The sequence below is a fragment of the Oncorhynchus nerka genome, linkage group LG9b, assembly GCF_034236695.1.
Source record: "Oncorhynchus nerka isolate Pitt River linkage group LG9b, Oner_Uvic_2.0, whole genome shotgun sequence".
Lineage (NCBI taxonomy): Eukaryota > Metazoa > Chordata > Actinopteri > Salmoniformes > Salmonidae > Oncorhynchus > Oncorhynchus nerka.
This window is the reverse complement of record NC_088424.1, coordinates 35,479,216-35,494,689: the sequence shown is the minus strand read 5'-3', so window position 1 is coordinate 35,494,689 and position 15,474 is coordinate 35,479,216. Positions and strand designations below refer to the sequence as shown.

The 15,474-nt window shown below is 43.3% G+C and overlaps 1 protein-coding gene across 1 annotated transcript in view; it reads left to right on the top strand.

Annotated features, from left to right (window-relative positions):
- The first annotated feature begins 2,159 nt into the window (after window positions 1-2,159).
- Window positions 2,160-15,474, top strand: part of LOC115114721 (rap guanine nucleotide exchange factor 4-like) — a 30,938-nt gene continuing 17,623 nt past the window's right edge. The window contains 9 exon segments of the mRNA XM_065013596.1: window positions 2,160-2,319; window positions 9,113-9,291; window positions 9,415-9,503; window positions 10,139-10,212; window positions 10,214-10,280; window positions 13,803-13,875; window positions 13,976-14,040; window positions 14,858-14,964; window positions 15,081-15,202. Of these exon segments, the coding sequence (XP_064869668.1) occupies window positions 2,168-2,319; window positions 9,113-9,291; window positions 9,415-9,503; window positions 10,139-10,212; window positions 10,214-10,280; window positions 13,803-13,875; window positions 13,976-14,040; window positions 14,858-14,964; window positions 15,081-15,202 (928 nt within the window). The 5' untranslated portion in view covers window positions 2,160-2,167.

Here is a 15,474-nt window from a genome sequence, read left to right as displayed (position 1 = left end):
GCAGTGTTGGCTTCCTGTGGTGTTGTAGAGGACACATTCATTACACCGTGTTAAACCTCTACTTCAGACAGCTGGCACACATACAGATAACCTAGGTGGAACTATTAGCTCCCACTAGTATGGGTATCCCAGCTAACTGAATCTGTCAGTAGGAGGTTGTGTGTGTGTGTCTAGCGTCTGTGTTTTTCCATCTCTGAACACAACAGCACATCTCCTGCCTCCCTCCTGTCTTCCTCTTTCATCAGCGGACATCAACGACCCCTTTTTCTCTTCCTCCCTCTACCACTCCCTGAGACCACACTGCAGGCCAGAGGGAGTCAATCAATTCAAAGGGCTTTATTGGCATGGGAAACATATGTTTACATTGCCAAAGCAAGTGAAATATATAACTAAACAAAATTGAAATAAACAATCAGTAATTTAACAGTAAACATTACACTCACAAACGTTTCAAAGGAATAGAGACATTTCAAATGGCATATTATGGCTATCAATCTCTCCCTCCCTCTCATCTCATTTGATCCCTCTTCCCCAACCCTTTCTCTCCATGACCACCCCTTCTATCTCTAGATCCTCATCTATCTCTCTCTCTCTCTCTCTCCACATCTTCTGTAGGAGAGTCTGTCTTCTCTCTCTCAACATCGGCCTGAAGGAAGTACTGTATCTTTTGGCACTCACTGAATCTCAAACACTTCCTGTTTCCTCCCCCCTTGCTGGTGGCGTCTTTCTTTCCCCCCAACGCAGTTAAGCCAAAACCATGCCCCGTTATTCAGAGGGGCGTTCTACAACGCTTTGAGCGCTCTCCAAGTCCGGCAGTGAATATCAGGTAGCGCACAATTTCAGTCACTGATTAATAACATTTGCCCTTGTATTTCAAGATCGAAAAATAAAATAACATCATGTCGTGGACAGTACTAGCCATTAATGTCCCTTAACGCTCAAAGACAGATTAAATGGCTGTAGCATAGGGTATTCGACTGAATGATTAGCTAATAAATATTTGAGAAATTATGAATAATAAGCATATGATTTTACCTGATAATAGACTAATAATGATAATATAACAACTTCAAATACCGAGCTAGTAAAGTTAAGTAGCTTAGGTTAATTTAGCTCACTTTCAATTGAGGGAATTCAGCAGAGTTCTCTGAGACATTTTTGCTACTCATTGATATCCCGAAAAGAAATACATCGGCAAATGTTACCAAACATGCAAATAATAGGCCTGCATTACGGCAGGCAGCTAATTGTTAAATTATACTTTCCATCCTTACCTTGGAAGGTCACTGTCTCTGCGCTGATTGCCTCTGAGTGAGACAACGCTAGCTAGCCAATGGGAGCGTAGTAGAATGTTCCTCTGAATAACGGGGCGTGGTTTTGGCAAAACGGCGTTGGGAAAAGTAAGACGCTTCCTGGTGCCGTGACACTGTCATTGTGGTGACAGACAGCCCGTCACCGCTGGCTGTATCTATCCTGTTTCACCAAACTCAGAAGCTTCACACATCATATAATCACAGTAGAATTCGATTTTAATTTCTATATCTATGCATCTGTCTTCCATGAATTATTTCTCAGAATTCTTTATTTATTAGTGTTCCATGTGCAATATCTTAAATTCAACCATTAATAAAAATATACTGTTTTGTTTATGAAGATATTGTCTGTCACACATGTCATTCCATTCTATCTGATGCTGATGCTGTTCAGTGATTGATTATTGACCACTGAATAGCTCCCCACATCCAATCAGCTAATTTACTGCATTTCAACACATTTTGCCACAGTGCAGAGAAAAATGTGCAGATTTATAGTGCTATTCTACAGATTTTGTCATGAAGCTAATAGAGAACGATCTAAAGGTTGATTGATTTTCCATTCTCTTTTTCCTCCTCTCTTCATCTCTTTTCAGTTATGGTATGAAAGGACTGAATAGGTGAAGACAATTTCATTAATCTAGTCAGTATCACTATCATCAACACATTACACGTTTCTGAAAAAATATTCTCTAAATATTTTTATTATCAACTCGAAGAATGGTATCTTTTTTTAAATTATAGCCTATTATTTAGCAAATCAATTTCACTCGTTGGTTGTTAATGTCCTGAGGGGGTAGAGTAGCCTCATAACGTTAAACCTCAGCCCAGGGGCGGAGTCGCGAGTTCAGCTCATGAACGACGACTGCACGGATAACCACCACGCTGAAGCCGCCTTCAGCATCTCCCGGTTTCTCAATCACACATTATCTGGAAAGATGGTCTCTATAGAAACATCACCCAACTCGTCTCCTTTGGCTGAATGGGTCGGCTGTCTGGATAAAAGGTGGGTAATAAACATTCCCGCCTTTTGGTCACGGCATCCTAAACCGCTGAAAACAACGAATTTGGGTTCCATTCATTAATCAGCATCAACATGACAAATCGTAATCTTAACCGGCAATCTCTGATTGTGTGCATGCCTGAGTGCGAAGGCGGCTTTGTTATTGTGTATCAAATGTCATTGACATTCACATTCGGTCGAGGTACAAATTGAAGACCATTCCCAGGTTAGGTTATTCATAGGGCATTTACCTGCTGTGTTTGTCTATTTGCTAGTCGTTCACAAAGGCGTTGTAGGTTCATGGTTTTCTGTTTCACTCGTTAATCCTCACCACCCGCAGCATTATCACTTTTTATCTCTTGTGAATTTAGACAGAACTTTATTGTAGTCTGCGATGGGTAATTTCTACCCTACAAAAAGCAGTCGTGTGTGTAGGGTTGGTTTATTTTTGGGCGTGAGGCAGGTTTGCGCAAATCCAATCTCTTCATTGCAGGGTAAATTTGTCATCCGGCACTGTAAAAAACATTGTGTTGAATCTACTTTAAAAAATGAACGCAACAACAAAACACTTACTCTTATTAGTAGATGTAACGTCACATTTGAGTAAAAATATTTAATTTGTTTTGGATTTACACAAATAATGTAAGTCCAGGGAATTTATAATAGCCATAAAAACGTGTTAGATTTACTGATAATGTGGTAATATATGAGTTGATGTCACACACATATTTAGTACAGCTGACATACTAGTGTTATTAAAACTCTTAATGTTGAACATTGTTTAATTTAATTTAATAATTTGCCATTTTAAATCCACCAGCAGCAAGTGGTTGCAATAATGTATTGTTAAGTGGAGAGAGATAATATTAAAATGTACTCAATTTATCCTTTTAAAACATTTCTTTGGTTGGTAAAATGAAATGAACAAATCTTTGAAAGAAGAAAATCTTTGAAATATTTACTTTTATTAAGTATATGTTTTTTTTTTTGTATTTCAATTCACCCCAGAATATATTTTTTTAATAGTATTTGTGGACACACGCTCACACACACACGGAGACACACGCTCACACACACACGGAGACACACACACGCAGACATACATGCAGACACACACACACATATTGAATCTGTACCTGCAGGTTAATGTAGTTTGTATTGAACACAGTTCAAAGATCTCATGAGAATATTAGCCTTGAGATCCTTGGGAATGGAGTGGAATAGGATTGATTAGCATTGAGCAGAATAGAATAGGCTAGAAGAGCTCGACGGTCAGCATGAGTAAGACATTTAAGTGTGTTAACCCTTGCAAGGCTGTCGGCCCAGACGGCATCCCAAGCCGCGTCATCAGAGCATGTGCAGAGAGCCCTGGCAGAGTGGTGCTAGGAAAAGAACCTCTCCCTCAACAAAATGAAGGAGCTGATTGTGGATCCCCAACAGGGTCACAGTGGAGAGGGTGAAAAGCTTCAAGTTCCTATGCATGCACATCACTGACAACCTGAAACGGGTTCATCCACACGAACAGTGTGGTGAAGAAGGCACAACAACGCCTCTTCAACCTTAGGAGCCTGAATAAATTCTGACATTGCTCATTCTGATATTTCTTTATTTTGTATTGTTGTATTGTTAGGTATTACTGCACGATTGGAGCTACAAACATGAACATTTCGCTGCACCTTCGCAGCGTATTTCTGCAAAATATGTACCCGACCAATAAAATTGATTTGATTTGACATCCACAGGTAACCATCGGCAATGGGAGCTCATTGCTCTCTCTCTCTCTCTCTCTCTGTTTTTCTATTTCCTTCTTTGTGATGAAGTTAGGAAACAGAGAAATGTTTCTAATGGTAATAGGAATCCCTACCTGCCCAGTCAGTGTAGATCAAGGAAAGGAAGCCATGTTAAACTGTTGAGATGCAGCCCATGACAATGCTGGTCGATAGCCCCCCTTGTGTTAGTCAATCCCCCTGATGGTGGAGATAAGGTTACGGCGGGCATGATGGACACACCCACAATGTCCAAATCAATAAGCCCAGGCAACAATGATAAATCAGATAACTGTTACACAGCTAATGTCAGTGTATGCGTGTGTCTCTCTCTGTGTGTGGACTAGAGGTCGACCGATTTGATTTTTCAACACCAATACCGATAATTGGAGGACCAAAAAAAAAAAAAGCTGACGTTTAAGTTCCTTGCTCAGAACATATTAAAGCTGGTGGTTCCTTTTAACATGAGTCATCAATATTTAAGACGTTTTAGGTTGTAGTTATTATAGGACTATTTCTCTCTCTACCATTTGTATTTCATATACCTTTGACTATTGGATGTTCTAATAGGTACTTTAGTATTGACAGCCTAATCTCGGGAGTTGATAGGCTTGAAGTCATAAACAGCGCTGTGCTTCAAGCATTGCGAAAAGCTGCTGGTAAATGGAGGAAAGTGCTGTTTGAATGAATGCTTACGAGCCTGCTGCTGCCTACCACAGCTCAGTCAGACTGCTCTCTCAAACCATAGACTTAATATAATAACACACAGAAATATGAGCCTTAGTTTGCGGATTTGATCATATTAATGACCTATCATTTTAAAAACACATTTTTTATTCTTTCAGTGAAATACAGAACCGTTCCGTATTTTATCGAACGGGTGGCAACCCTAAATCTAAATATTGCTGTTACATTGCACAACCTTCAATGTTGTCATAATTATGTAAACTTCTGGCAAATTAATTACTGTCTTTGTTAGGAAGAAATGGTCTTCACACAGTTCGCAACAAGCCAGGTGGCCCAAACTGCTGCATTTACCCTGATTCTGCTTACACTGAACGCAAGAGAAGTGACACAATTTCAGGCACCACATTGATTAAATGCAACACAGGACAAGCTAGTAAAACTAGTAATATCATCAACCATGTGTAGTTTACTAGTAATTATGTTAAGGTTGATTTTTTTTTTGTTTTTTACAAGATAAGTTTAATGCTAGCTAGCAATTTACCATGGCTCCTTGCACTCACGTAACAGGTGGTCAGCCTGCCATGCAGTCTCCTAATGGATTGCAATATAATCGGCTATAATCGCCATCCAAAAATGTAGATTAGCGATTGTTATGACAACTTGAAATCGGCCCTAATAAATCGGCCATTCCAATTAATCGGTCGACCTCTAGTGTGGACAGTAATACGTGTACGCTTTTACATGATATCTCATCTGACTTCAGTTGGCTGTAAGTGACAGAGATTAGAGCTGATCTGTAGTACAGAAGGTGACAGTGCTTCAGGGCAGACAGCAACACATTACAAATGGAGGTGAAAACATAACATTTATCTCAGAATATTTAAGTGCAGGTCCTTCTCATTTGAAAAAACGGCACTAGCTGCATTTGGTTGAAATAATACAAAATGGAAACTGTTTGGAAAGCTATATATTTTGATGAAGTAATGAACAGAGACCTCGTCGAACCGTTGGGTGCTGCAGAGTAAGATTCTGGAGCTATCTGGTCTCTCCTCTCCAGTCCTCTCCTCCTGTCCTGTCCTCTCATCTGTACCACCTGCTAGAATACGTCTCACTGTGCCTCAGCCGTAGTCAGAGTTGTGTATGTGTCATTGTGGTTTAGCTGTAATATGAGGTGGGAAACTATTTTCAGTGTAGACAGAGAGAGTAGAGAAGGAAAGAGTGTGAGAGTAACAGGAGGATGAATCATGTGACCTACAGGTTGAAGGTGGTGTGAGCTGCTCTCAGACCCCATCAGCTTCAGAGAGATGCACATTCTACTGGAAATGCTGTGTGATGCAGGGAGAGAGTAGAGAAGGAAAGAGCATGAGAGTAACAGGAGGATGAATCATGTGACCTACAGGTTGAAGGTGGTGTGAGCTGCTCTCAGACCCCATCAGCTTCAGAGAGATGCACATTCTACTGGAAATGCTGTGTGATGCGGGGAGGTATGGCGAGAGAGAGAAACAGAGAGATGGAGAAAGAGAGCCAGATGAAGGTGGTCTCTGTGTCACCTGTAATCCCTTCTTCTAGACATCTGGGTCAACGCTGAGGAACAGGAACAGGTTGGTCTTGTATTATGTAGGCCCGTGAGTCTAACACAACTGTCTGTGTGTGTGGGGGCAGAGATTAGAGACCACCTGTCTAACAGATTAGAGAGAGAGAGAGAGAGAGAGAGAGAGAGATGTGGTCCTCAGGCAGAATTTTTCCTTCAACTTGGACTCTTGTGATAGGAGAAGGTCTGAGAGGAAAGATGGATGGAAAGACCAGAAGGGCAGATTAGAGAAAAAGGAATTAACCAAGGCCTAGGAGAGAGTATCTGAAGAGAATAGCTAGAAAGCCCCTGGTATGCATGAGCAGGTCAATATGTACTAGCCATTCAGTGGACTTCTCACACTCAGTGAGTCACCAGTGTCAGAGGAGAGCTGGAGGTCATATGGTGTCTCAACATCACCCATGGCCAGGCACAGTGTATGCATACTTGTGTTTATGTGAGTGGGTGAATGAGAGAGAGAGGGGAGGGGAGATCGAGAGAAAAGAGATGTGAACAGACTGCTCTGTGAGTTTCTCTGAATGATTTTGTCTCAGTCAGTGGTGTGTCTTTAAGCTTACATCCACACTCTGCAGGGGGCCCTTAGCTACAGAACGCCTACAGCTATCACAGAGAACAGAAAAGAGGAGAGCAAACACACACACCTCCGGGTGAGAGTATCTGCTGTCATGCTTGACTGCTGCTTCTCTACTTTTCGACCTGTTGTTTTTATGCACTTTCAGGCCTATTGGAACTTTGTGACTTTTACAGCTGTGGCTTATTAGTCTTAGCTTGCTAGTTGGTTGTTAGCCTACCTCTGAGTCTGGACTGCACTGCTGTGATTACCTCCACCTGCCTAGATTCTTCCTGGTTATATTGATAATTACTAGCTAGCTAGGTTATGTGCATTTAATTTGTTTTCTTGCTGAATTTAAATGTCCGGTAGCCAACTATGTCTGTGACAGTGTCGCAAGAAAACGTTCAGGGTTACAACAGTATCCAATCGTCACAAGACGAGGGTTAACCTAAGTACATTTCCAAGAAGAAATTCTTAAACGTTATTTTCAAGAATCCCATTTCTTAACTTTTTTTTGAGAAACATTTTATTGAGGAATAGCAACTTTGCTTAACTTGCTGCTTAAGTGTATAGTTAAGGAAAAATGTCAGTTGAGGTTTGTGAATCTGGGCCCAGGTTCCCTGACCAAACCCAATTGCCTTACTGTATCTATTTTGGATTTTGCTCTCCATACCTACCCTGGAATACCTATCGGATAACCCTCTGACTCTCCCGCGGCCGTTTTTTCATCCTGAAAATGATCAATTGTCTCCCCTCTCTTCCTTGCCAAGACTGGAACGTGCTGCTGCCTTCCAATTACAAACCCACCTGCTAATCAACAACCTGTTTGTGCCCCACCAGTCTGGTTTCTGCCCCCTCCACAGTACTGAAATTGCACTCCTCAAAGTTATCAATGACCTCCTCTCCTCTGCTCCTGCCCTCAACATCCTGATTCTCCTTGATCTGAGTGCTGCTTTTGACACAGTGAGTCATCAGAGCTTCCTCAACAGGCTGGAGGGTCTATGTGATGAGGGCACCGCACTCTCCTGGCTACAAACATACCTCACAAACCAGACCCTCAATGGCCACACCTCAGACTCAGCTGAAGTTATACTGGGCGTCTCCCAGGGTCCCTTACTCCTCATTTACATCCTCCCCCTTGGTCAGAACCTTCCGTCACTTCAACCTTGACTTCCACTGCTATGACGATGAGACCCAGATCTACGTCAGCAGCAAATCCCTCCTCATCCCAGATCTACGTCAGCAGCAAATCCCCCCTCATCCCAGATCTACCTCAGCAGCAAATCCCTCCTCATCCCAGATCTACCTCAGCAGCAAATCCCTCCTCATCCCAGATCTACCTCAGCAGCAAATCCCTCCTCATCCCAGATCTACCTCAGCAGCAAATCCCTCCTCAACCCACATTGAATCCTGTCTTCATGCAATAAAAACATGGATGCAAAATAACATTCTCAAGCTCAACAGTGATGAAACAAAACAACTCCTCATAGGCACCAAATCCACCTTCACCATTGACAACACCACTGTCTCTCCCTCCATGCACACAACCTTGGTGTAATCCTGAACTCCACCCTCTCATTTGACCTCCATATAGGACACTGTCAAATCCTCAATCTTCCACCTCCGCAACATTGCCAAAGTCAGGTCCTTCCACTCCTGTCCTGACGCTGAAACCCTCATACATGCATTAATCTACTCACTACTGTCCGTCATCAACTCAAGCTCCCCTGTGATCTCCAAAGTCCTGACAGCACATCACCCCTGTCCTCCAACTCCATTGGCTCCCTGTGTCCCAATGCTTTGACTCCCCTCCCCCCCCTATCACCCAGACCTTCTGCACCCGCACTCAGTTCACCACAGCAGCCCATCTTGTCATCCCCAGGTTGATGATTTGGCCACAGGGCCTTCTCCAGGGTTGCTCCTAGGCTCTGTAACTTTCTCCCTCCACCCTGTCTTTCAGTCCCTCCTAAAGCGCCACCTCTTTGACATTCCCCCCTACCCCTTACCCTAAACCGTGTTCCTATCCAAATCCCAACCCTCCCCTCCTCATACACTGATACATCACTCTTTCCCTTCTTTGAGCCCACCCCTCTCTTTATTCATGTTTTTGTTTTGTTTGGACTCTTTTTCTTTCTATAATTGTAAAGTGCTATATAACTCCCATGTAGTATTACTAACATCCCCCATCTCTCTCTGTAGGCCTGCGGAGCGTTCTGCAGAGGATGTGGATATTATTCTGACCAGACTTAAAGGGTTTAAATCCTTCCAGAGGTTCCACCCCTCCCTGCTGCTGCAGATCTGCTCCTGTGCCTTCTACGAATACTTGGGGAAAGGCATCACCTGGAAGTATACATACAAACTCTCACACTCACTCAGTGGTATGAGCACCTTGAAAAAGGCCTCTCTGATACCTCATTGGCTTTCAGGTTTACTATGACTTGTCACATCAATGTTATGATTATTTCTGAATGCTTATATGCTGTTATGTCTGTTCTGTGTAGTGTTCCGCCAGGGTGACATAGGGACCAGCTGGTATGCTGTTCTGTCTGGCTATCTGGACGTCAAGGTGTCAGAAACGGCCAACCACCAGGTAAATCAGGTCTGCTTCACACCTTTTACTAAACCTCTGTTTGGATTTCCTCTTTTAGTTACTATGTATTCCCTCTGGAGCGGTTCTCTCTTTCTAATGTCCTGTATTTTCTCTCTGAAGTTCTTTGTTTTCTTTCCAGTGTTCGCTCTAGAGTTCGATGTTCTCCATCTAGAGTTCTGTGCTGTTCTACTTGTGTTACTTGTACACAAGTAACTTGTATAGTCCTGTACAGCCCCGATCAATACTTGGAGGGCATTATTTACAATACTCTAATTGGTCCGCTCTCTGTCAGTTAGAGACCATGGTCATGTTATTCACAGTATGTGGGTCACGTTCTGGCCATCCTAGACAGAATTACCATGATCATATTATAATAAGAATGTGGGTCACTTTCAGGCCATCCTAGACAGAATGCAAGAATATGTTTTTAACAACTAGTCTTACAACATTGATCCTTAGGTAGATAGTGGGTCTGGATTGAAACAGTCTTCTGTGTTTGTGTGTGTAACTGTCCCCAGTGCTGTTGTATGTGGTGGTTGTTCTACAAATGAATTGCCCTTTTGGGGACAAAGATGTATTGATTGGGAACTGAATTAAATTGAATCAAATAAGTGAAACGAATTGAGTGTGTTCAGGATGCTGTCACTATCTGCAAGCTGGGAATCGGGACGGCGTTTGGAGAGTCTATTCTGGATAATACTCCACGCCACTATCGTCAGCAGAGAGACCAGCGAACTGCTCCGCATCGAACAGAGAGAGTTCAAGAGTCTATGGGAGGTGAGAGAGGGGTGGTGAGGCAGAAGAGGCACACCGTTAACATTTTGAAGTGGTTTTCGCTTATGCCACGAGGGTGGTCCACTGTCAACCCTAGGCCTCCACTATGGTCCACTGTGTGTCCTTGTGTGGAACCTGCTGTACTTTTCAGTGGGATGATGCATGCTGACACAGTCATTGTGTGAATGTGTTGGGGGGTGGAGTGCTAGTGGGATAACAAGGTTTTTGTATGTGCACTCCCCCATCTCTCTCTCTGGTGTCTATTTTAGCAGGTTAAATATACAGCAGAAAGGGCCTGAGGCTGTAGTTCTCAGTGTTTTGATCTTATGTTGTGTGGGTGATATTAGCCTGGGTGCCAGTCGCTTGCTGCTGCTATTGTCTTGAAGAGTCATATCACGCTGGTTAAAGGAGAGGAACCATAAAGTGTTTGAAAGCCAAAGATAAGTCACAGCATTTGACAGGTGATAGCCAGGTCACCCATTATACAATAGTGTTACTACAGGGGTCCCAGCCAGGTCACCCTTTAAACAATAGTGTAACTACAGGGGTCCCAGCATTTGACAGGCGATAGCCAGGTCACCCGTGATACTACAGGGGTCCCAGCCAGGTCACCCGTGATACTACAGGGGTCCCAGCCAGGTCACCCGTGATACTACAGGGGTCCCAGCCAGGTCACCCGTGATACTACAGGGGTCCCAGCCAGGTCACCCGTGATATACAGTAGTGTTACTACAGAGACCCAAGCCAGTTCACCCGCTATACAAGTCAATATTCAACAGCCATCCATGTCTGAAAATGTCAGGAGATGACGTGGAAACGGGCCACTAGGGGCAATAGTGAGCGCTGCTACCTTCGGGTAGGTTTCAATTTTGCTAGTGTGTTGTTGACAGGGATGGTGGTTGGGGGTAAGCATCTGCTTCTGATTGAAAATGTTGCAACTTCAATTTCAGCGATAAAACAATAGTCCCAAAACTTTCTAAGCCTATCCCAAACCTCAACAGACATGTTATTTATCTCAACCCCAGACAGTCAAAGTGTGTTATCACCGGTCTTGTGGAATAAGAGGCAGAGAAAGGGTTATTAATTTTTAAACAATACTTTATGATCAATTTGAACATTCCTTGATGAATTTCTTATGGTACTTATAGTCATCTTGTAGCACGTTTCTTAGACATTACATACAATGGTCCTTGTGTAGCCGGTGCTATACTGCACCGCTGTAACTCTGCGTTGTGTGTGGTTGATTGAGACTATAGACGTGGACTTTGGAGATCAGGTAGTTTTAATTAAGCAGAACTCACTCTGCATCCTGCATCGGCATCCAAAAGGAAATAAAAGATTTGTAGAGCACATATGTTCTGAGAATCGTCGCCTCTTTCTACAACAGATGCACAATAGGAGGGACTGGGATCATTCGAGGAGCTAGCCATCGTTCACACTTACAATAGCTTGCTAATACCTTAGCTAGCTATTAACCACATGTTGAATTCAGAATGTTGATATCATCCTAAGTACAATTACACGTGCATCTTAACAATACCATCCACTTATGAGTAACCTCTAAATACACATTATTCATGAACAAAACATTGTGTGTATGACTTTGTACTTAGAAGAATCACATTTTCTGAAGACAGAAAAAGCGTGCCTAACTCTCAGTGCATCAAAATGAAACAATAAACACGTTGCACAAACAACTCACCGACATGAAAACAGAGTCAATAACACCCGAGGAAAGAACCAAGGGGAGAGACAGATATAGAGAAGATAATCAAGGAGGTGATGGAGTCCAGGTGACTGTCATGAGGCGCAGGTGTGTGAGACGATGGTGACAGGTGTGCGGGATAATTAGATGACCAAGATGCCGGATCCCCGACGCGCGGCTGCAGCCACAGGACGCGTCAAAGGGGACGGGAGCGGACCGATCACACCACCTGAGGCACCGGAGCTTGTAGCAGTTCCCGGACCCAACGTCATTACACTGACACAAAAATAAAACACTTCACCCTAATGCCTCCCTTAGGTGAGGTGTTATTTTGTAACAAGTGCGGTAAGAGTCGGGAAGCAAGTTCAGGGAGCGAGTGTTTTAATTAATAAATGAAACAATAAACATGAAAACACAAACAACGCACCGACATGAAAACAGAGTCAATAACACCCGAGGAAAGAACCAAGGGGAGTGACAGATATAGAGAACATAATCAAGGAGGTGATGGAGTCCAGGTGACTGTCATGAGGCGCTGGTGCGCGAGACGATGGTGACGGGTGTGCGGGATAATCAGCAGCCTGATGACCTAGAGGCCGGAGAGAGAGTATAACGTGACAGTATGTCTGTCTCTGTTCAGTGTAAACAATATTGAGCTCTATTCATTATTGATGAAAATGTTGTCTGGTGCTTGTGCCTTGGGACTTTTTCTCTTTCTCACACACACTCTCACTTTCCATCGTTCTCTGCTCTCTATATACACTCCTCTCTACGTTCTATCTAGCTCCTCTTGCTCTCTCTCGCTCTCCCGCTAGCTCATTGAAAAGCTCTGATTGCCGTGGCAACCTCTGTGTGTGAGTACTGGAGTGCTGTTTCAAAGAGGACTGAGTGGGTGCAACAGAGAGAGAGGAGACCTCGGGTAGTATTGAGGATGCTGTTGGCTTCCTGGTTGTGTGTGTGTATTACAGGAGCAGAGAGCTCCTCTTAGTGGTCCTTCTCAGACGTAGAGAAGACCCTGGGTGAGTTTAGTCGTGTATGTGAGAGGGAGAGAGAAAGAGATGCGATGTGCCAGGGTGGGTTTGGTTCTTAAGTGACTTTTTACTCATTCATGGATTGATAGAAAGTACAAACTCCCGGTAAACTCTGATTTCAGTACTGCCAATGCTCTGTTGTCTGACATCGGATGTGATGACTTCGATTTGCTCAAAGAATCAGTCTATTGTTAGTGTGTGTGTGTGTGTTTGTGCGTCAGCAGCTTCCTGAATGTTAAAGGGCTTCTTTTCCTGTGTGTGTTTTGGCTCCTAAAGGCATGGCTTGCCTGGTAATTACTTTAGACCACACAGATGTTAAGAGTAGGAACATTATCCTGGAGAACTCTGTTGTAAATTCATCCCTGTGTGTTTAGCATTCAAGCATGGCTAAAGAAGTCAAGCAATCTTCAATATTTGTCTTGAACTATAGATATGAACATAAGTGAGTGGCACTAAAACACACGCCACTGCACTCAGTTGTCCTTGCTATACTCATTGACCCTGTGTGTGTGTGTGTGTTATGTAATGTGAAATGTTCCATATGTAAATGATCCCTGGGTAACAAAGGGCTTTGTTTTGAAGGAAGGATGTAGGCTGTGGGTGGGTGTGTGTGCAAGCGTGCGTTTGTGTGTGTGGAGGCAGCGCTAATGGAGCTCCTCAGGGATGTAATGTCCAGAGTTGTAAATGTTGGTGTGAGGTGATGAGTGGGTAAGGCAATAGAGCCTTGTTCAGACTAATGGTGTGTGTGTTTATTGATTATGATGACTAAGGCTGTGTGTTGTGTTGTAGAAGTACCGTCAGTGTATGGCTGGACTTCTGGCCCCTCCCTATGGTGCCATGGAAACTGGATCCAACAATGACAGTGAGTACAACTACAATCAAGTTGAATTAATAATATTGAATTATTAACATTGCATTTTACACATTACGATGGTCATAACTTTGTCTCCCACCTCCCTAAGGGCTGACAGACAAAGACAGTCTAGGTTCAGATCCTCTCAACTTAATGAACAAGATCCTCAACAAGGTAAGCTGGCCCCTTTCAATGTTATTCATTAAAGTTAATATCACTGATCACTCAACTAACCCCAAAGTACTGTCTTTTTAAATGAGGCTGTGTACAGTGAGACTGTGACCTGAGATGTGTGTATTCTACAAGAGGATACTATTAATAAATGTTTGAGGAGGAGGAGGGGGGGGGGGGGTGTTCACACTAGTGCTGAGCAACTAACTGAAATGTCAGTAATTTTTTGTTTTTTAAACAAGTAACTGACTGACATTGGTTCAATAATTTGAATTCCGTTTCATTCAATTTTTTTCTGTGAGCTCAATGCACACATTGCAAAGTTTCTACTGAGTTAAATACTATCTAGCCTGAACGGTGCAATGTAGTTGTAGTTTCCTCTATAGTTGTGCTAATGAGAGAGAATTCATGCACAAGCAAGAAAGGCCCCATCGGCCCAATTATGATGCCCTCTTTTGTAGTTCTATGACAGCAGCAGTATCTCTGTGTGTGGGTCGGTGGGTGTGATTGTTTTTTTCTCACCTTTCATTCATGATCCCTGACAGCAGTTGTGTGGTTGCTATGACAACTGGGAGTGTTAGGACAGGTTGCGTGTTTGTGATTCACAGCTTAGCGAGTGTATAGTAAATATGAGGAGGATGTAGGGCTTATGTTGGCGGAGACATGAAAAGTCCCCTGGCTCATTATTTTTTGTGGGTTTCTCAGCTCAAAGTTTAAGTGATTAACACCTGGAGGCTGAGATGCTCACTGTGATTGTGACTATCTAGCTATGCTAGAGATAAAACAAGTGTTATATTGTGTTCCTGTGTTATGTCTGTAGGTTCCATCAGAGAAGCTGCAGCGAGGAGGGAAGGTGATGCGGAACGCCATCCTCTCCAGAGCTCCACACATGATCAGAGACAGGAAGAACCACCTCAAGACTTACAGGTGTGTGTGTTTTTTACGTTTGCACGTGTGTGTGTAGTGTGCACATACATATGTATGTTTTGTGTTACTTTATGGTCCATGCAAACTGTCTCACTGTGTGTGTTTGTGTGATGCAGGCAGTGTTGTGTAGGTACAGAGCTGGTAGACTGGCTGGTGCAGCAGAGTACCTGTGTACATACTCGCTCTCACGCTGTGGGGATGTGGCAGGTTCTGCTGGAGGAGGGAGTCCTGAACCATGGTGAGACTACACTGCCCTCTATTGGACACTGCTTCAAATGTTCTCCACCAATTTCATCACATGTAAGGAGAATTTCAATTGCATTTCCTTGATTCCTCTCTCCTCACCTCTTTTTCAAAACCCATTGGATGAGAAGGTTAGAAGTCCGTTCCCTGTGACCTTTTCATCCAATGGATTTTGAGGAGGAGAGAGGAATGAAGGAAATCCAATTGAAGTAATGACCTGACACGACTGGCTAATAAAAATGATGCGAAACCCTTGTGTCCAGCTAT